Raw genomic sequence first — 22,340 nt, 5'->3', positions numbered from 1 at the left:
TGTATGTGGTACCGAGGAATCGAACCTGGGTCTTCATGCATGCTAGGCAAGCACTCTACCACTAGGCCAAACTCCTGGCCCCTGCTTCTGGCTTTTTTGTGTGTGTGTGTGTGCTAGTCCTGTGGCTTGAACTCAGGGGCCTGAGTTAGAGCCAGAACTCTACCAGTTGAGCCATAGCATACTTTAGGCTTTTGCTATGTATGTGGTACTGAAGAGTTAAACCCAGGTCTTTTTTTTTTTTTTTGCCAGTCCTGGGCTTGAGCTCAGGGCTTAAGCACTGTCCTTGGACTTTCTCAAGGCTAGAGCTCTACCACGTGAGACTCAGCACCACTTCTGGCTTTTTTCTATGTATGTAGTACCGAGGAATCGAACCTGGGTCTTCATGCATGCTAGGCAAGCACTCTACCACTAGGCCAAACTCACAGCCCCAAAACCCAGGTCTTTTTGCATGTTAGGCAAGCACTCTCCCAGTAGGCCAAACTCCTGGCCATAGACTCTATTCTTTTTTTTAGAACAATAAACACCTTTATTACTAAGGATGGTAGATGACTTTATTTGCCTTTCTGGGCCTTGATCTTCCTCAGATAGACTTCCAGCTCCTTGCCTTCTAGCACATAGCCATCTGCTTGGCCACACTGGCCTGGTCTGGATGCAATGCAGGCAAGAAGCTTGCCCTACTGGAATTTCTCCTCCAAAAGACTGCTAATCTTGGCATTCTTTTTTTCTTTCATCATATTTCTTCTAAATTTTCTTGGATCGCTTTTTGTTTAAAATCTCTTCCTCTTCAGGAGTCAGCTTGGCCCCCTTCTTGCGGCCCAGGGGCATCGCATAGTGGGATTCATACCACAGCTGGTAGAGTGTGCTGTGGATGAGCACTATGCAGTTTTTCACCAGGGTCTTGGTGTGGACCAGCTATTTATTGGATACATTGTAGACAACATCAATGATCCTTGTTTTATCAGTACAACACTCAGATCCCCAGGAAAAGTTGCCCACATCCAACCTCAGAGCGAGATATTTCTTGTTGCTGCCCTGAACTCGGACTGTGTGTATGCGACGGGGGCCATTCTTAGTGTTGTTGGCAGCAGGGCGTCCCAGCTCATACTTCTGCTTCTTGTGGTAGGGCTTCCTCTTGCCCCCGGTCTTGCGGCGCTTGTGCCAGTTGTCCCAAGAGATGCCTATCGCTCGGCGCTGGCTGGAAAGAGTCATAGACTCTATTCTTGAGTGAAAAAGCAAGGTGACAGTGTTAGACCCTGAGTTGAATGATACTGAAGTACCACAATAAAAAGAAAAAACTAAGAAACTAACAGTGATTACATAGCAGTGGTACCACTAGGGCTATACATTATTCTCTTCCCTCCCTTCCTTTCCCTTCTCTTCCCTTCCCTGAGATTGAGAACTCCATAACTGACTCTTTCACTTGTGTGGCATTCTTCCATTTGAGCCATGCTTCCAAGTCCTTCCCTCCCTCCCTGGCTTTGAACCTAATGATCCTTAGACATAGTAGACCAGCAAGAGGATTCTAATATTATAAGTTTGAGAGCCACCGGAAATTGTCTGTTTTTCTATTTTAAAATAATAGCTACTTTTTTTGGGGGGGGGGGGGAGAAGTCATGGGGATTGAACTTGGCCTGGGCACTGTCCCTGAGCTCTTCAGCTCAAGGTTACTGCCCTACCATTGAGCCAAACTCCACTTCCCATTTTCCTAGAGGTTAATTGGAGATAAGAGTCTCAGGTCCTTTTGTGCCTGGTTGGCTTTGAACCTTGATCCTCAGATCAGAGCCTCCTGAGTAGCTAGGATGACAGACGTGAGCCACCGCACCCGGCTCAAATAACTAATTTCAAACTTTATGGCTAAAAATTGTTTTAAAAACTTGTTTTCCTGTAAAATGGTGTCGACATATTCCGAACTACTTAGGAGGTTGAAGCAGGAAGATCATTTGAGCCTATAAATATGAGGCCAGCTGTGGTAACATAGCAAGAACCCACCTCAACTCAAAACCAAACCAAACAAGCAACAATCCAGACTTTTTCATATATATATATGTATGTATCCTAATTTGATTACATAAAATATTTACTGCTAGTTACCCAGTGGGTCATGCCTTGTAATACTAGCTCCTCAGGAGGCTGAGATCTGAGGATTGCAGCCAGCTTGGGCAGAAAAGTCCATGAGACTTATTTCCATTTAACTGCCTAAAAGCTGGAAATGTATGGTTCAGGGTTTAGAGCACTACTAGCTTTGAGGAAAAAAAACTCAGGGACAATACTTAGACCCTAAGTTCAAGCATAAGAACCAGCAAAAATCAAAAAGTCTGATAGTAGTTATATAGGTAACTACAGTATCTTTGAATCAGAGAGAGTATATAGTACTTTCTTTTTTTCTTTCTTTTTCTTTTTTTGGTGGGTCATGGGGCTTGAACTCAGCTGGGGTGCTGTCCCTGAGCTCCTCTTCAGCTCAAGGCTGATCTTGATCCTCTGATTCCAGCCTCCTGAATAGCTAGGATCACAGGCAGGAGCCATTTCAAAGCACTTTTTCTTTTCTTTTTTTCTCTTTTCCTTCCTTCCTTCCTTCCTTCCTTCCTTCCTTCCTTCCTTTCTTTCTTTCTTTCTTTCTTTTTTTTTTTTTTGCCAGTCCTGGGCTTGAGCTCAGGGCCTGAGCACTGTCCTTGGACTTTCTCAAGGCTAGAGCTCTGCCACTTGAGCCTCAGCACCACTTCTGGCTTTTTTCTATGTATGTGGTACCAAGGAATCGAACCCGGGTCTTTGTGCATGCTAGGCAAGCACTTTAACCACTAGGCCAAACTCCCGGCCCCTTCCTTCCTTCCTTCCTTCCTTCCTTTCTTTCTTTCTTTCTTTCTTTCTTTCTTTCTTTCTTTCTTTCTTTCTTTCTTTCTCTCCTTCCTTCCTTCCTTCCTTCCTTCCTTCTTTCTTTCTTTCTTTCTTTCTTTCTTTCTTTCTTTCTTTCTCCTTCCTTCCTTCCTTCCTTCCTTCCTTCCTTCCTTCCTTCCTTCCTTCCTTCCTTCCTTCCTTCCTTCCTTCCTTCCTTCTTTCTTTCTTTCTTTCTTTCTTTCTTTCTTTCTTTCTTTCTTTCTTTCTTTCTTTCTTTCTTTCGCTTTGTCCTGGAGCTTGAGCTCACAACCTGGACATTGTCCTTGGGCTTTCTCAAGGCTAGCATTCTACCACTTGAGCCCCAGCACACTTCTGGCCTTTTCTGTGTATGTGGTAACAAGGAATGAAAACCAGGGCTTTGTGCATACTAAGCAAGCACTCTATCACTAGGCCACGCTCCCAGCCCCTACAGTAGTTTCTTAATGCTTCTTACATAAACAGTATGTTAATATGTAAGCATATATATCTAGCATATGTTTTTTAAATTTTTTTAAATGTTTTAATTTTTTTTTGCCGATCCTGGGTCTTGAACTCAGGACCTGAGCACTGTTCCTGAGCTTTTGCTCAATGCTAGTGCTGTACCACTTGAGCCACAATGATACATTTTTCTGTGTGTGTGGTACTGAGGAATGGAACCCAGGGCTACTGAAACACTAAACCACATTCCCAGCTTATATAGGTACTTTTTTTTTTTTTTTTTCTTGCCAGTCCTGGGCTTGAGCTCAGGGCCTGAGCACTGTCCTTGGGCTTTCCTCAAGGCTAGTGTTCTACCCTGAGCCACCACACCATTCTGGCTTTTTCTGTGTATGTGGTACTGAGGAATTGAATTCGTGTCTTCGTGCATGCTAGGCAGGCACTCTACCACTAGGCCAAACTCCCAGCCCCAGCTTTTTTTTTTTTTTTAAAACCATTCCTGGGAGCTTGAACTCAGGGCTTATGTATTGCCATTGTCCTTGAGCTTTCTCAAGGCTAGCACTCTACCACTTGAACCACAGTGCCACTTCTGGCTTTTTCTGTGTATGTGGTACCAAATAATCAAATCCAGGGCTTTGAGAATGCTAGGCAAACATTCTTCCACAAGGCCACACTCTTGGCTTTGAATGTTTTCTCCTTAATGAAAGGAGTAGACAGATTGAAATTAAAAAAAAAAATCAGAAGTAAAGGTTGCTTTGGACAGATGAGTAAAAAAGTATCAAAAGTAAAGATTGCTTTTTTTGGAGGAGGGGGATAACAGCAGTAAACATCTCTCCTAAATGAGGACCTTTTTTTCTTTTTTTAAAATTGGATTGTGATTTGAACTCAGGGCCTGGTACTTGTTAACCTGGGGCTCTACTGTTTAAGCCACAACTCTAATTCTCAAAGGAAGGAATGTATATATATGTATTTCCCTCCCCCCCCCCAGCGGTAAGCATTTGCTTCAGTAATGTGCTCGTGGTTCTTACCTGTAATCCTAGCTATTCTTGAGGCTGAGATCCGAGGATAGAGATTCAAAACCACCACTTTCCTGGGCAGGAAAGTCCTTGACACTCCAGTTAACCTTCAGAAAATGGGTGGTGGCACCCTAGCTCTAAGCCTTGGACAAAAAGAGCTCAGGCTTAGTGCCCAGTCCGAGATGAAACCCCTTGATCACCATTAGTAATAACAAAATATTTGCTTCATTGTAATGTGTGTAAGTTGTCTGTGTGGACTAAAAAGTGCTGATTATTGTTGGTATTTATTTCCTGTAGAGGGAATTGCACACTTAATTGTTGGAAACAATAGTAAGTTGTTTTTTTGTTTTTTCTCCAAGTGCATAGTTTATGCTTGGCAATATGCTAAGAGCTTTACTTCCTCTATTATTTTGGCTTAACAGTGTGTTTTTAAGTTTACTCTGAAATAGAAGAAACAAAAAAAATTGGAGTTTCTAAAAAAAGATCACCCTCCTCCCCCCCTTTTTTTCTTTTGCCAGTCCTGGGGCTTAAACTCTGGCACGGGGCACTGTCCTTGGGCTTTTCTGTACACTTTGAGCTAAAGCACCATTTCCGACTTTCTCTGTTTATGTGATACCGAGAAATGGAACTTAGGGCTTCATGCATGCTAGGAGAGCACACTACCACTTATTAAGATGAAGTGATGGACCCGGAGTGTGACCTAGTGGTAGGGTGCTCGCCTAGCATGCATGAAGGCCTGGGTTCAATCCCTCGGTATCACATACACAGAAAAAGTAGTAAGTGGTGCTGTGGCTCAAGTGACAGAGTGCTAGCCTTGAGCAAAATTTATTCAAGGACAGTGCTCAGGCTCTGAGTTTGGGGTGGGAGGGAGTGGGAGTTTTAGAGGATGTTGTGGAGGATAATTTAAGGATTGCAGAGTCCAGTAAAATCTAAAAGTCTTGCCACTAAGCTTGGAGCTAGAGCAGTCACTTGAGGCATTTTGGAATAGAATAGACTTTGTGACCCTATTAGATATTCCAGACAAGTGAATGATTCCTAGATGCTTGGCTTGAGTTCCTGATTGATGGGTGGTATCCCTATTTGAGAGTGAATACTGTGGTTTGTATAAGGTTGAATATACTTTTTTTTTTTTGGTCAGTCGTGGGGCTTGAACTCTGGGCTTAGGTACTGTCCTTGAGCTCTTCAGCTCGAGGCTACTATTGCCCTACTCTTGGCCTGGGTTTTGTCCCTGAGCTCTTCCGTTCAGGGCTACTTCCCTATTCCTTGAGCCACAGTGCCAATTCCGTTTTTTTAGTGGTTCATTGGAGATAAAGAGTCTCAGGATTTTTTTTTTCCCCCTGTCCTGGGGCTTGGACTCTGGGCCTTGGCCTTGTTCCTGAGCCCGCTTTTGCTCAAGGCTACCGCCTACCCCTAGAGCCTCTCAGTACCACTTCCTGTTTTCTTGTGGTTAATTGGAAACTTTATTGCGGGCTTATGTTTTCATTTATATTAACCTTCACATCTCTATTACCATATTTATTTTACCAATTTATTTAGTCTCCTTTTGAAAAATTTTACTAGGTTATGCTAATGTCATGAAGCATCAATGAAGTTTAGGTAGCACTAATTCAGAAATTATTACACACACAGGCACACACACACACTATTTCTGAGGTAGGCTATGCAGTGGTGTCTAGTGTGCAACTCAATATTTCTTCCTCAGCACCCTGAGCACTAGAATTACAGATGTATGCCACCATTGCTGGCAGAAATCATATTTTAATTACCAATTACTTGGTTTTCTTCAGACCTGTTACTTCTTTCTTACCTACTAAGAAGTTAATTGAATGCTGCTACTCTTTAAACTGTGAACTCTCTTAGTTAATCCCTGGTTGTTTGTTTGTTTGTTTTTTGGGGGGGCAGTCATGGGGCTGGAACTCAGGGCTTGAGCACTGTCTTTGGGCTTTCTCAAGATTAGCACTCTACCACTTGAGCCATAGCACCACTTCCAGCAGCTTCGTGTATGCTGAACAAGCACTCTACCACTAAGCCATATTCCCAGTCCTCAGTCTTGTTTTGTTGTAATTTTTTTTTTTTTGCCAGTCCTGTGCGTAATAAGCTCAGGGCCTGAGCGCTGTCCTTGGCTTTTTCTCAAGGCTAGAGCTCTACCACTTGAGCCTTAGCACCACTTCTGGCTTTTTCTAAGTATGTGGTACTGAGGAATTGAACGTGGGTCTTAGTGCATGCTAGGCAAGTACTCTACCACTAGGCCAAACTCCTGTCCCTGTATTTTTTTTTTTTTTGGACTAGCATATGTATGTATACCTATCCATACCAACAAAAATTATTGATTTTGGCTAATAGGATGGCAAGATTACGTTTATTTGCATGTCAATCTGTTAATTTTGCAAGTTGTGGTAGTCTTTGCTTCAAGATTTTAAAGGAGGTGTGTAATAATAGTTCGTGTTCAGTTTGTAGGAACTCATTCTTATTTATTTTGCCAGTCCTGGGCTTGAGCTTTCTCAAGGCTAGAGCTCTACCACTTTCGCCTCAGCACCACTTTCAGCTTTCTTCTGTTTATGTGGTACCGAGGAATTGAGCCCGGGTCTTAGTGCATGCTAGGCAAGTACTCTACCACTAACTGGCTGAAATTCTTATTTCTATGCTATTATAGAAATGGTTTTATTGGTTAGTTGTACTTACAGGGCTAACTTGATATTTTAAAAGATGCCAGTTGAGCTTGGAGAATGACTGAAATGATAAAATACCTACCTAGAAAGGAGAACTGAGTTCCATCCCTAGTACCAGCAACAAACCCACAAAAGACTCCTGTTGAATCTGTAATTAAATGTGATAATGAAAGTGACTTGAGATAAAAATAAAGGCCTTGGGCCGGGAGTTTGGCCTAGTGGTAGAGTGCTTGCCTAGCATGCACGAAGACCCGGGTTCAATTCCTCGGTACCACATATGTAGCAAAAAGCCAGAAGTGGTGCTCTGGCTCAAATGGTAGAGCCCTAGCCTTGAGAAAAAAATCCAGGGACAGTGCTCAAGCGCTAAGCCCACGACTGGCCAAAAAAAATAAATAAATAAAGGACTTGGTAAATTTATAAAATTTTCTATGCTAATCATTTTTTTTTTTTCTGCCAATCCTGGGCTTTGAGCTCAGGGGCTGAGCACTGTCCTTGGGTTTTCTTTTTTTTTTTTTTTTTTGCCAGTCCTGGGCTTGAGCTCAGGGCCTGAGCACTGTCCTTGGACTTTCTCAAGGCTAGAGCTCTACCACTTGAGCCTCAGCACCACTTCCAGCTTTTTTCTATGTATGTGGTACCGAGGAACCGAACCCGGGTCTTCATGCATGCTAGGCAAGCACTTTAACCACTAGGCCAAACTCCCGGCCCCTGTCCTTGGGTTTTCTTAAGGCTAGAACTCTACTACTTGAGCCACAGCACCACTTCTGGCTTTTTTTTCTCTGGATGTGATTCCAAGGAATCAAAGCCGGGTCTTCGTGCATACTAGGCAGGCACTCTACCACCAGGCCAAACTCCCAGCCCTAATCAGTCTTTTGAATATAATATTGATGAATTGTGTGATTTTGGGTGTGGGGGCATTGTTCATTTTGTCCCCCTCTTCCTGGATTCAAAAAGCTACCTGAGGGCCGGGAGTTTGGCCTAGTGGTTAAAGTGCTTGCCTAGCATGCATGAAGACCCGGGTTTGATTCCTCGGTACCACATATATGGAAAAAAGCCGGAAGTGGTGCTGAGGCTCAAGTGGTAGAGCTCTAGCCTTGAGAAAGTCCAAGGACAGTGCTCAGGCCCTGAGCTCAAGCCCAGGACTGGCAAAAAAAAAAAAAAGCTACCTGAACTCTGGGCCTGAGTGTTGTCCCAGAGCTCTTCAGCTCAAAGCTACCACCTACCTCTTGAGACACAGTGTCACTTCCGTTTTCTGTTGGTTAACTGGAGATATAAGAGTCTCAAGGACTTGAGTACCCTAGCTGGCATTGAACTGCCATCCTCAGATCTCAGCCTCCTGAGTAGCTAGGAACACACACACACACACACACATACCCCTAGCTAGGATTATAGGAACACACACACACCCCTAGCTAGGATTATAGGCCCAGTGGAAATGCAAGATGGAGACTGGCATTATGGCTCAAGACTGTAATCCTAGCTTCTCAGGAGGCTGAGATCTAGGATCAAGGTTCAGAGCTAGCCAGGGCACTAACGTTTGTGATAGTCCTATACTGAATTAACCTCCAGAAAATCAGAAGTGGTGCTATGGCTCAAGTGGTAGAGTGCTAGCTTTGAGCTGAAGAGATCAGGGATGATGTCCAGGCGCAGAGTTCAAGCCCCATGACTGACCAGAAAAAAAAAGAAAAGAAAAAGAAGGAAGATGGATATGGAGGTGTATGCTTATAATACTAGAACTTGGGAAGCTGAAACAGAAGGATAGTGAGTTTGAAGCTAACTGGGCTATATAGAAGTACCTATTCCTGTAATCCTGATTACCTAAGGAAGAATGTCTGAGCACAGAGTTTAAGCCCTGCTACCAGCACTGAAATTAAAGAAAGATTTGGAATAACTACTATCTCAGAAGCTTTTTCCTGACTCGTGAGTTCCTTTCCTTTCCCCTAGTGACTTCAAGTGTTATGATTTAGTTTTAAACTTCTAAATATAGTTGGATGCTGGTGGCTCACACCTATAAATCATAGCTAGTTGGAAGGGTGAAATTGGAACAATTGGTTCAAGGCCAGCATGGACAAAAAAGTTTAAAGGACCTCAACAGAGCAATTCGAGATATTATATTGTTATTTTGGTCACATAGGAAACCTAGCAGACAAGTTGCTTCTAGGAGTATGTGTGTGGCAAGGAAGTAAGACCCTGTTTCAAAAGTTACTAGCAAAAATCCTGACTGGAGGCAAGGCTCTACAGTAAAAGCACCTGCCTAACAAGTGTGAGTTCAATTCCTGTGACGTACCTCTCCCAAGAAAAGGAATACTATGTATTCCTTGTGTCTGCTTTCCCTTTACGTCAGCATTGCAGTCATCTGTGTGGCTCTGTAATATTACTACTTTGGTATTTTTTTGGTAGTTAATTGGAGATACAAGTCTAATGAACTGCCTGCCTGGGTTGGCTTTGAATTGTGATCACCAGATCTCAGCCTCTGAGTAAGATTGCAGGCATGAGCTACTGGTGCCCATCTTTATATACTCTTAAGCTATGCTTTGCGGTTTATATTTGTGTCCATGGCTGCTCAGGAGACCAAGATCAGGAGAATTACTGTTCAAAGAGAGCCTGAGAAAAATGTTGGGGAGTTTTCAGCTCAGTGATTTAAGAGTTGGGTGTAGTGGTGGACCTGTCATCACAGATACTCAGGAAACATCTGGGACCATCTGGGAAGAAAGAGCCTATTAGAGTGGGGAAAATAAAAGCATTCTGGGTAGTTAAAATTGTAGAGAAGTTGACTAGCCAAGCACAGGTCCTAAGTACAAACTCCAGTATCATGTGTGCACATATACTTAGAACTTTTGAAAACAGAGTCACGGGGCTGGGAATGTGGCTTAGTGATAGAGTGTTTGCCTAACATGCATGAAACCTTGAGTTTGATTCTTCAGTACCACATAAACAAAAAAAGTGAGAAGTGGTGTTGTGGTTCAAGTGATAGAGCCTTGAGCACAGAAAGGCTCTCAGTGATAGAGTCCAGGGCTTGAGTTCAAGACCCAGAACTGGCACCACCCCTCCAAAAAAAAAAAGAAAGAACACATTACTATTACGTCAGTATTAACCTTTTATAGATGAAATCCCTCCCAATTGCTGCTCCTTTTATAATGATTGGTCAGAAGCCATCCATGCCTACTGTAGAGAAATACCTAAATGTTTACATAGTCTTACCCCCTTTAAAAAAAAGTGATTAAAAATAATGAAATGTAGGGTAGAATACATAACATAGCTCAGTGGTGGAGTGCTTGCCTAGCATGTAGGAGGCACTTATAGGTTTGATCTCCAGTGCACATACACTCATACACATATGTGCATGTGCAGAAACACCCAAGGCATGGAACTAATAACCTGCAGAGATCTTCTCCCATGTTCAGTTTGGTGAATTTGATGGCATGAGCACTCACTGTTCAAAACAAGATAGATGCAGACTAGAGTAATTCATCCCCATGGAAAATTTCCTTGTGCCACTTTTAATGTCCTCTTTATCCCTCTATCTGACATCATCAGAGAAAAGTTTTCTTTCTTTTGGTGGGTAATGGGGCTTGATGTGGGCCTGGGCATTGTCCCTGAGCTCTTTAGCTCAAGGCTACCACCCTACCCTTGAGCCAAGCCCCACTTAATTGAAGATAAGAGTCTCAGGTCCTTTTGTGCCCAAGCTGACTTTGAACCTTGATCTTCAAATCTCAGCCTCCTGAGTAGCTAGGCTTACAGGTGGAAGCAGCAATTGCTGCTGCTTGCTTGCTTGCTTTCCTTTTCCTCCTTTCTCCTTCTTCCTCCTCCCCCTTCTTCCTCCTTCTTCCTTCTTTTTCTTTTTTCTTCTTCTTCCTCCTTTCTTCTTGTCCTGAGCCTGAATTCAGGGCCTGAGCGCTGTCCTTGGGCTTTCTCAAGGCTAGAGCTCTACCACTTGAGCCACATCACCACTTCTGGCTTTTTTTCTGTGTATGTGATACCAAGGAATCGAACCCGAGTCTTTGAGCATGCAAGGCAAGCACTCTACCACTAGGCCAAACTCTCAGCCTCCAGAGTTTTCTTGTTTATCACATATGGTGAATTGCAGCATATGTTCTTTTGTTGTGCTTCTGGTTTACAGAGTTGCCACCCTCCTCACCCCAGTTCAGGGACTTGAACTTGGGACCTGGGTGTTGTCTCTGAGCCTCTTTCCAAGGTTACCATTATACCGCTTGAGCCATAGCACCACTTCCTATTTTTTCTGAGTAATTGAACCCAGGGCTTTATGCTTGGTAGGTGACTCAGAATATGTTTTGATTGCTAGAAAATAACAGACTTGGGCTGGGAGTATGGCTTAGTAGTAGAGTGCTTTCTTAGTATGCAAGAAATCCTGGGTTTGGTATCTTGGTACCACATAAGTAGATAAGGCCAGAAGTGGCACTGTGGCTCAAATAGAAGCTCAGGACAGAGCCGAAATCCTGCATTTGATGTCTTGGTACCACATAAACAGATGAGGTCAGAAATGGCACTGTGGCTCAAGTGGCTCTAAGCTTCAAATAGAAGCTTAGGGACAGAGCCGGACATGGTGGCTCATGCCTGTATTCCTAGCTACTCAGAATGCTGCAATCTGAGGATGGCAGTTCTAGTTCAAAGCCAGCCGAGGCACTAAAGTCCATGAGACTCTTTTTTTTTGCCAGTCCTGGGCTTGAGCTCAGGGCTTGAGCACTGTCCTTGGACTTTCTCAAGGCTAGAGCTCTACCACTTGAGCCTCAGCACCACTTCCGCCTTTTTTCTATGTATGTGGTACCGAGGAATTGAACCCTGGTCTTCATGCATGCTAGGCAAGCATTTTAACCACTAGGCCAAACTCCTGGCCCCGTCCATGAGACTCTTACCTCCAATTAATCACCAGAAAACTAGAAGTGACGCTGTGGCTCAAGGGATAGGGTGGTAGCCTTGAGCTGAAAAGCTCAGTGAAAGCGCTCAGGCCCAGAGTTCAAGGCCCATAACCAACAATAATAAGAAAGATCAGAGGCAGATACCAGAGCCCTGAGTTGAAGCTTGAAGACCAGTTAAAAAAAAAAAAAACAGACATCAGTGGCTCACACCTGTAATGCTAGCCCTAGCAACTCAGGAGGCTGAGATCGAGGTTCAAAGCCAGTCTGGAAATGAAAGTCAGGAGACTCTCTATTTCCAGTTAACAAAACTTGAGCTGAAGAGCTCAGGGCAACTCTCTGGTCCAGAGTTCACGTTCCACAACTGACAATAAATAAATAAGTAATAACATACTTAATTTAGGAGTAAAAGGCAATGGTATTTGCAGCTTACTCTCAAATGACTTGGATGAACATGGGAAAATATACCTACATATATATATATATATATATATATATATATATATGCCCAATACACACATATAGCTAATACTCATGGTATGGTGGAATTGTAAAAATGATTGCAAGTTGACCAGACCAGTCTTGCTTATTTTTTTAGTGCTGGTGCTAAGTTTGAGCTTAGAGAGTGGGTGCTGATATTGAGCTATTTTACTTGAGGCTACTGTTCTGCCACTTAAGCCATCGCTCCATTTCCTGTTGATTTGGTGCTTAATTGGGGATAAGAGTCTCATGGACTCACTGCCTAGGCTAGTTTAAAACCATGATCATTGATTTATTTGTTTGTTAGTTTGTCTGTTTATTGCCAGTCCTGGGGCTTGAACCTGGGGCGTGAGCACTGTCCTTGGGCTTTCTCAAGACTAGAGCTCTACCACTTGAGCTATAGCACCACTTCCAGCTTTTTCTTTTTTTTTTTTTATTGTAATTAGTAAAAGGGTTACATGATATTTGCCAGATAGAAGGTGCATTAATTCACGTACATTGATACCCTTTCACATGTCTTGGTACCCATTTCCCTCCCCCCCCACACACTCTTTTTTTCTTTTTAAAATTTTTGCCAATCCTGGAGCTTGAACTCAGGGCCTGAGCACTGTTCTTGCAATTTCTCACGGTTAGAGCTGTACCAATTGAGCCACAGCATTACTTCTGGCTTTTTCTCTTGAGCTCTTGAGCTCTTGGCTACCACCCTACTTCTACAGCCACAGCGCCAACTTTTGATTTTTTTTTTTTTTTTTTTTTTGGTGGTTAATTGCAGTAAGAGTCTTTAGTCTTTAGTGCCTAGGCTGGTTTTGAACTGCGATCCTCAAATCTCAGCCTTCCGAGCAGATAGGATTACAGGCATGAGCCAAGCAATGGGCCCATGTCCAGCTTCTATGTATCCTGTACAGAGGAATGGAACCTGGGTCTTCCTGCATGGTAGACAAGTACTCTATCACTAGGCCAAACGCCAAGCCCCAAACTATGATCTTTTAGATTCTTAGCTTCCTGAGTAGCTAAGATTACAGATGTAAGCCACTAGTGCCCATCTTATTTTTTTTAATAGGTTTGAGCTGTTACATGTTTAGCATGGTTGATAAGTCAGTCAAGAAATGACTGGAAATGTTTATTTTTAATTTCTTTGCTGAGGTTGGATAACTAAGCAGAATTCCTGCCTGTTCCTACTCCAGCTTTTTTTTTTTCCCCTGGGGCTTGAACTCGGGATCTTAGCACTCAGTCCTTGAGCTTTCTCGAGGATAGAGTTCTACCACTTGAGCCACAGCACAATTTCTGGCTTTTCTGTGTATGTGGTACTGATCTTCATGCGTGCTAGGCAAGCACTCTACCACTAGACCAAACTCCCAGCTCTTTTTTTTTTTTTTCCTTCCTGCCAGTCCCAGGGCTTGAGGTTCAGGCCTGGCCACTGTCCTGGAGAAAGCTCAAAGCTAGTGCTATACCACTTGAGCCACAGTACTACTTCTGGCATTTTCCTTCTTTTCTTTTCTCTCTCTCTTTCTTTCTCTCTTTCTTTCTTTCTTTCTTTCTTTCTTTCTTTCTTCTTTTTTTTAAGGTCATGGGCTTGAACTTGGCCTGGGTGCTGTCCCTGAGCTCTTCAGCTCAAGGCCCCTGTCCTACCCTTGAGGCAAGCCACACTTCCCATTTTCTAGTAGTTAATTGGAGATAGGAGTCTTATAGACTTTAGTGCCTGAGATGGCTTTGAACCTTGATCCTCAGATCTCAGCCTCCTGAGTAGCTTAGGATTACAGATGTGAGCCACCAAGCCTGGCTACTTCTGTCCTTTTCTGTGTGTGTAGTACTAAGGAATTGAAACCAGGGCTTTATGCATGCTAGCTAGGCATATACTCTTCCACTAGGCTACCCTGCTCCAGGTCTTTTTTTTTTTTTGGCTAGTCTTGGGGCTTGAACTCAGGGTCTGGGCACTGTCTCTGACCATCTTCTGCTCAAGGCTAGTGCTCTACCACTTGAGCCACAGTGCCACCTCTATCTTTTTCTATTTATATGGTACTGAGGAATCAAACTCAGGGCTTCATGCATGCTGGGCATACACTTTACCAATAAGCCACATTCCCACCCCCGGTGTTGACTTACCTTACACTAAATTATAGTTATTCTCAAACAGAATGGTTTAATTAAATGAAAAAACAGCTCCAGCTTTTGAACAACATACTTGCTTTTCTGGCCAATAAGTAGTTCTGACTCAGAGTTCATCATTGCTCATCATTTACCTAGGGGTCACAGTGTGTGTTAGCCCAGCAAGTAAAAATTACAAGGCAAGGAGTGGATTGAAACTCTTTCGATGTCATTGATTTTTCTAGTGTATTTAATTTTTTTTTTTTTGCCAGTCCTGGAACTTGAACTCAGGGCCTGGGCACTGTCCCTGAGCTTCTTTTGCTGAAGGCTAGTGTTCTACCACTTGAGCCACAACACTACTTTTGGCTTTTCTGTCTGTGTGGTAGCAAGGAATCGAACCCAGGTCTTCATGAATGCTAGACAAGTACTCTACCACTAGGCCACATTCCCACCCCAGGAAATGATTTTTTTTGCCCTTGTGGCACTTGAGTATGAACTCAGCCCGTTGTAGGCAAACTTTCTACTTGATTATCCTAGCAAAAATATAACATAGTTTCAATGTATTGCCTTCCCACAAAGTTATGTATATCAAATTGTCTTCCCAGTGGTTGATTTTCTCAGGAGGTTCTGCTGTATTTGTATGTGTATATGTATGCACACACATGCCCATCCATCAGTACCAGGGCTTGAACTCAAGGCTTTGCACTTGTTTTTTTTTGCTCATGGCTGAGACTCTTCCCACTAGAGCCATGCCTTCAATCTGGCATTTTGCTGGCTTTGTTTGGAGTTAAGAATGTTTTTTTTTTTTCTGCTGAGAATAATTTCAAACTTTGATCCATAGATCTTAGCCTCCTGAGTAGCTAGGCTTACAGGTATGAGCCACCAGTCCTCAGTTGGTTTTCCTGCTTTCAATAGTTGTGTTGTTCCAAGATTGTCCCATGTTCTGGGAATGACATCCCCCCACCCCCGCCCCTTGCTTCAGGCCCATGTACTAGGAATCAAAAACACATGCTAGCCAGGATTTGCTGTTCAGTGGTTAGACACCTGAGCTCTGACTAATTTTAAAGCGATCAGTGGTTTGAAGTTACCAAACAGTCAATCAGGTGATTTTAACTATGGAATTCCCCTAAAAGTTGTTTGTATAAAAGCTGTGTAAAAGCCTTGTTCGGACTTCTTAGCGTTGCCAGCTACGGGTACGTGGAGGTCCGAGTTTAAACTCGTAATAAATGACCCTTGCTTTTTAGCTTTGACTGTGGCCTCTGGTGGTTTTTTCGGGGTTCTAGGAATTCAGGTACAACAGTTGCATGCTGTCTAGTATGGCAGTCACTTTTCACCTGTGGTTTTTGGACATGTACAATGGGAGAAGGAACTAGTCCTGTTTGAGATGTGGGTGTAAGATACATACCAATCTTAGCAGACTAGATTTAAAAAAAAAAACCTGCCTGGTGCTAGTGGGTGGTAGTGGTATACTATCTTACTGCTCTACCCTTCTACTTGCATTTGACCTTTCCTTCATGCTCTTAGCTCAGGTCAACAGTAGTGTGAACAATCACTTAGAACAGGTACTTCTCTTTAACCAACACTTGTGGAGCTGAACGCCTCTTTAATTGCTAACACTGTGCATTTCATCCCTAAGCCAGGTGCCATGGTTACACTTGTAATCCTAAGTACTCAGGAGGCTGAGCTCTGAGAATTGTGGTTTCAAGCCAGCCTGGGCAGGAAAGTCTGTTATAATTTGATCTTTAATATACTAACCCCGCAAAAAGTAGAGCTGTGATTCAAGTGGTATGGCTCTAGCTTTGAGCAGAAGCAGCTCAGGGAGAGTGCCCAGGCTGAAATCAAGCTCCATGACTCACCAAAAAAAAAAAAAAAAGTATGGATTTGAAAAACACTAGAAACCTATTGCTTGGGATGGTAGAGGAGATATTTTAATCTTAATGTTAATAATATTTGAGAAAAAAATGTGTTGTTTTTGTTTTAGAACTTGTTTTTAGCTATATAGACCTGTGCGTGCGTGCGTGCGTGTGTGTGTGTGTGTGTGTGTGTGTGTGTGTGTGTGTGTGTGATGGGGCTTGTCCCTGAGCTCTTCAGCTCAAGGCTACCACACTACCCTTGAGCCAAGCCCCACTTCTGTTTTCTAGAGGTTCATTGGAGTCTCAAGTCCTTTTGTACCCCAGCTGGCTTGGAACCTTGATCCTCAGATCTCAGCCTCCTGAGTAGCTAGGATTACAGTTAATGCTTTTTAGGACAAGTTATCCTTTCAGATTTGTAGTTCTGTTCTTGGTAGATTACAAAAAAAAAGTCACCCTAATTCATTCTTATTTCTCCTTTAGCATCCACATGAGTTTATGCTTGTGTATGCTGATAGGGCTTAAACTAAGGGCCCAGTGCTACTCACTTGGTTTTTTTCACTCACACTGGTGTGGTAATCAGATTAGCCAGTCTCTAGTTTTGGGTTTTTTTTTCCTAGTTATTTACAGACAAGTCTTAAGAGAAGGAGCACAAGTGGCTCATGCCTTTAATCTTAGCTACTCAGGGGGCTGAGATCTGAGGATTGCAGTTCAAAGTGAGCCCTCGAGACTCTTGTTATCTCCAATTAATCACCTGAAAACTGGAAGTAGCAAAAAACTGGGAGAGTGCTGGACTTGAGCTAAAGAGCTGAGGAACAGTGCCCAGCCCCATAACCACTAACTAGGTCAAAACACATACTTCTTCCGCTTTAAGAGGGAAATAATCAGCTGGGTGTGCTGGCTCCTACCTGGAGGCTGAGATCTGAGGGTCAAGGTTCAAAGCCAGCTCCCGTTCTACAAAGTGGACTCTTATCTCCAAGTAATCACTAGAAAATCAGAAGAGAAGCTGTGCCTCAAGGGTAGGGTAGGGCACTTGCCTTGATCTGAAGAGCTCAGGGATAATACCCAGTCTCAGGGTTCAAGTTCCATGACACTCCCCCACCCCCCAAAAAATTAGAAAAGCAGATATTTTCATGTGGATTATGATTTCAATTAGCTCATGGTAATTTGTGTGTGCAAGTGTGCATATACATATGTGCTCATGTGTATGGGTACTGGGGCCTGAATTCTAGTGTGAGAAACAGTAGGTGCCAGGGTTTCATGCATATATTCCAAGTTACTAAAAGAAGCTGGAATCCGTGAATCAAGGTTTGAAACCAGCCTAGGCAGATAAATCTGAGACTCTTGTCTCCCATTAACCAGGAAAGGTGTAAAAGTAGAGGTATGGCTCATGCGATAGAACACCTGCAATGCCACAGGTGGATGGAACAAGACACCAGACCCAGGATTCAAGCCTTTATACCAGCATACACACACAAATGATTTTTATTTATTTATTTACCCCCCCCCCCAGTTTTGGGACTTGAACTCAGGGCCTGGGCACTGTCCTTGGACACTTCTTTTTTTTTTTGCCAGTCCTGGGCTTGGGCTTGAGCACCATCCTTGGACTTTCTCAAGGCTAGAGCTCTACCACTTGAGCCTCAGCACCACTTCTGACTTTTTTCTATGTATGTGGTACTGAGGAATCGAACCCGGGTCTTCATGCATGCTAGGCAAACACTTTAACCACTAGGCCAAACTCCCGGCCCCCCTTGGACACTTCTTGTTCAAGGCTAGTGCTCTGCCACGTGAGCCACAGCACTACTTTCGGTCTTCTGTGAATGTGGTACTGAGGAATTGACCCCAGGGCTTCATGCATGCTGGTCCAGCACTAGACCATCATCCCAGTCCTACTATCATGGGGCGGGGAGGGGGAGCAGTTCCGAGATATTATTATTATTATTATTATCATTATTATTGTGTGTGTGTGTGTTGTCAGTTCTGAGGCTTGAACTCAGGGACTGGTACTGTTTCTGAGCTGCTTTTGCTCAAGTCTAGCACTCTACCACTTGAGCCATAGTGCCAGGTATGGCCTTTTCTGTTTATGTAGTACTAAGGAATTGAACCCAGGGCTTCATGCAGGCTAGGCAAGCACTCTACCACTAAGTCATATTGCCAGCCTAAATGATCACATTTTTAATGGCTTCATAACCTTTGGGTGGCAGGTATATATATATTAAAAAGAAAATACTGAAAAGTCTAGTAAGTGAGGAGAAACCATAAAGAAGTATTTTGTTCCCCCTCACAGAGGAACAGAAGACTATAGAGTGTGTGTGTGTGTGTGTGTGTGTGTGTGTGTGTGTAGAGGGAGAGAGAGAGGGGGGGAGAGGGTCATAGGGCTTGGACTCTGGGCCTGAGTGCTATCCTTGAGCTCCCTGAACTCAAGTCTACTGCCCTACCCCTGGGCCTGAGCGTTGTCCCTGACTCTTCTGTTCAAGGATACTGCCCTGCCCGAGTCATAGTCCTACTTCGTATTTTCTAGTGATTAATTGGAGATTAAAGTCTCTGGTTCTTTAGTGCCTGGCTGACTTTGAATTGCGATCACTTCTTTATAGATGTTTAGAACTTACAATACATGAATAAGGTCTGGGAATGTGTCTTAGTGGTAGAGTGCTTCCCTATCATGCATGAAGCCCTGAGTTTAATTCCTCAGTACCACATAAACAGAAAAGGCTGTAAATGGCGCTGTAGCTCAAGTGGTCGAGTGCTAGCTTTGAGCAAAAGAAGCTCAGGAGTAGTGCCCAGGTTCTGAGTTCAAGCCCCTGACTGGCCAAAAAACAAAAAAGAAGAAAAAAAAGAGCATCTTATGTAGATCATTTGTCAATAAAGAACAGTAGTTTATTTACATGTTTTTCTCTTATTAGCGAACACTCTCCTTAATTGGTCAGACTTATGCGTATTCATTTCTGTATATCAAGTATCTGACTTATACCATATTCAGCACTACTTGTATGACAGTATATTCAGGTAATTTTATATGAAAGTAGTACAGAGGGAGCTAGACAGTGATTAGTGTATATGTATGTATCTATCCTGTTTGTCTGTCTCAAAATGTGACCTTGAAGTAATAATGTTGCATTATGAACTTGCAAACAAAATGGAACAAGATTTTAAAGTTGAGTTATTTAATTACATATGCTATTTAAATATATGTTTAGGATGAGTTACGGTATTAGGGTTTACTTGCTTCTTCCTTTAAAATGTATATAAAAGCTCAAGTTTGGTGCTGAGTATGTTTAATGGCAGCTGGAGGGAAAAGACAGTTTGAGGATTGTGAATTCAGGGTAATTGGGATACATACGGGGAAAAAAGTATAGAAGTGTACACATTAAGGCTGTGCTGTTAGGATTTTAAAAAGTAGTTTCACAATGTGAGACATGAAACTACCACAGTTACTTGATTTCTTATATTATCCCCAGCAAGTGACTCAAAAACTGTGCTCTCAGGCAGTTAGAGCAGAATCTTTAATTTCTGACAGAATATAGATGGAGAAATCATCTTGATTTAAAAATACTATTAATGATATAATTGTTTTAGAAGATGTATTATATAAATGTTACTAAATACAAATATGAAGTATAATGTTTTCATACATCTGAGTTTAAAACTTCTTTCTTTTCTTTTCTTTTTTTTTGCCAGGCCTGGGCCTTGAGCTCAGGGCCTGAGCAGTGTCCTTGGGCTTTCTGGAGGCTAGAGCTCTACCACTTGAGCCACAGCACCATTTCTGTCTTTTTCTATGTATATGTGGTACCAAGGAACCCCGGTCTTCATGCATGCTAGGCAAGCACTCTGCCAAACTCGGGCCATCTTTTTTCTTCTTTGTGCAGTTCTGGGGCTTGAATTCAGGGCTTGAGCCTTGTCCTTGGGCTTTCTCAAGACCAGAGCTCTACCACTTGAGCCACAGCACCATTTCCGGCTTTTTTCTGTTTGGGGTACCCAGGAATTGAACCCTGGGTCTTCATGCATGCTAGGCAAGCACTCTATGACTAGGCCAAACTCCTGACCTCTAAAACTTTTTAATATATAAAAAGGCCACTGGTTAGGAATGGCCTTTTTTTTTTTTTCTCTCTCCAGCCATAATAGCTGAGTGATCACTGAAAGAATTTGTCAAGTAAAGGCTAGAAACAAGCCAGGTGTGGTGGTTCACGCCTTTAATCCCAGCTACTTAGGAGGCTGAGATCTGAGGATCACTGTTCAAAGCTAGCCCAGGCACTAAAAAGTCAGTGGAACTCTTTTCTCAACCACTATAAAATGGGAAATGGATCTGTGGCTCAAGGGGTAGGGCAGTAGCCTTGAGCTGAAGAGCTCAAGCCCCACCACCAACCAAAACAAAACAAAAATAGAACCAGAAACAAGGAATGGTAGACTATTAAACAAAAGTAGCATATTAAACAATGGGAAATATGCTGTCCCTTAGCGGGTATTAGTAATCTCTCACTCAGGAAGATCCATTGCTAATTCTCTCCATAAAGCATGGCTTTCTGCTAGAAGTATTTTTTGGGGGCACAGGGGTGGGGTGTGAATGGGGCTTGAACTCAGCCTGGGTGCTGTCCCTGAGCTCTTCAGTTCTAGGCTACCACCCTACCCTTGAGCCAAGCCCCACTTCCAGTTTTCTAGAGAGTAATTGGAGATAAGAGTCTCGGGTTCTTTAGTGCCCAGTCTGGCTTTGAACCTTGATCCTCAGATCTCAGCCTCCTGAGTAGCTAGGATTATAGGCGTGAGCCACCATACCTGGCTTTAACTTGAATAATGATTCAGGCAATTTATGATCTGACAGAACATTATAGATCCTATTTGTTTATGCTTTCATTATGAATGTATATTTCTAGGCTTAGTTACTAGCAAAGGGTAAAATTCATAGGTAGGAAAAAAATGACTCATTAAAACTTGGTTAACTTCTGAGAACATTGGTTGATCTTCAGCTGAGAAAAACAAAAGATCCATACCACAAGGAAAATTGTTGCTTGATCTGGCATCTGGAGTTGAAGGAAGCACTGTACATGTAGAAAACACTTGTTAAAAGAAACATGAAATTACCTGATTTCATCTTTATTTTCCTTTTTTCTCAGCGTGGCACCATGCGACGACGGTATGAAGATGATGGCATTTCAGATGATGAAATTGAAGGAAAAAGAACCTTTGACTTAGAAGAGAAACTCCACACCAACAAATATAATGCAAATTTTGTTACTTTTATGGAGGGAAAAGGTCAGTATCATTTTGGTTCATCCCTCCATCCCCTTAATGTAAGAGTTACACAGTCACTTTCCTTGGACTTTCTCAAGGCCAGAGCTCTACCACTTGAGCCACAGTACCACTTCTGGCTTTTTTCTATGTATGTGGTACCAAGAAATTGAACCTGGGCCTTCTTGCATGCTAGGCAAGCACTCTACCCTAGGCCAAACTCCCGACCCTCCTTAGCTAATTAACAAAGATAACATATATTTTAGTGGTCAGAATTAATTTTTTGTTATCCTGTTACTTACGTCGTAAACTCTTAAGCCCTGTTTCTCAGTGTGCTTGTGCGCTCTCTCTCTCTTTTTTTTTGCCAGTCCTGGGTTTGAACTCAGGGGCCTAAGCACTGACTGCCCTTGGGTTCTCTCAAGGCTAGTGTTCTATCACTTGAGCCACAGCATCACTTCTGGCTTTTTTTTCCCCGCTATGTATGTGGTACTGAAGAATCTAACCCGGGTCTTCTTGCATGCTAGGCAAGCGTTCTACCACTAGGTTAAACTCCTGGCCCCCTTTTTTAGACAGTTCTTAGTGAGGAACATATAATTAGCATCTAACAGAATATAACTATATGCATACCAATTTCTTTTTTTTTTTTTTTTTTTTTTTTTGCTAGTCCTGGGCTTGAGCTCAGGGCCTGAGCACTGTCCTGGACTTTCTCAAGGCTAGAGCTCTACCACTTGAGCCTCAGCACCACTTGTAGCTTTTTCTTTCTATGTATGTGGTACCGAGGAGTCGAACCCGGGTCTTCGTTCATGCTTGGCAAGCACTCTACCGCTAGGCCAAACTCCC

The 22,340-nt window shown here is 42.9% G+C and overlaps 1 protein-coding gene and 1 pseudogene across 2 annotated transcripts in view; one reads left to right on the top strand and one right to left on the bottom strand.

The window, feature by feature from the left end:
- Window positions 1-22,340, top strand: part of Kdm2a (lysine demethylase 2A) — a 99,177-nt gene that overhangs the window by 23,360 nt on the left and 53,477 nt on the right. For both annotated transcript variants that reach the window (XM_090347284.1, XM_090347285.1), the window contains exon 4: window positions 21,386-21,524. In XM_090347284.1, the coding sequence (XP_090203410.1) occupies window positions 21,386-21,524 (139 nt within the window). The remainder of the gene's footprint in view (window positions 1-21,385; window positions 21,525-22,340) is intronic.
- LOC150052310 (small ribosomal subunit protein eS8 pseudogene) lies at window positions 552-1,209 on the bottom strand (annotated as a pseudogene).

This window comes from Megascapheus bottae, chromosome 16 (genome assembly GCF_031878675.1).
Source record: "Megascapheus bottae isolate mThoBot1 chromosome 16, mThoBot2.hap1, whole genome shotgun sequence".
Taxonomy (NCBI): domain Eukaryota; kingdom Metazoa; phylum Chordata; class Mammalia; order Rodentia; family Geomyidae; genus Megascapheus; species Megascapheus bottae.
The sequence above is the reverse complement of the archived record's forward strand: the minus strand, read 5'-3'. Positions and strand labels throughout refer to the sequence as shown.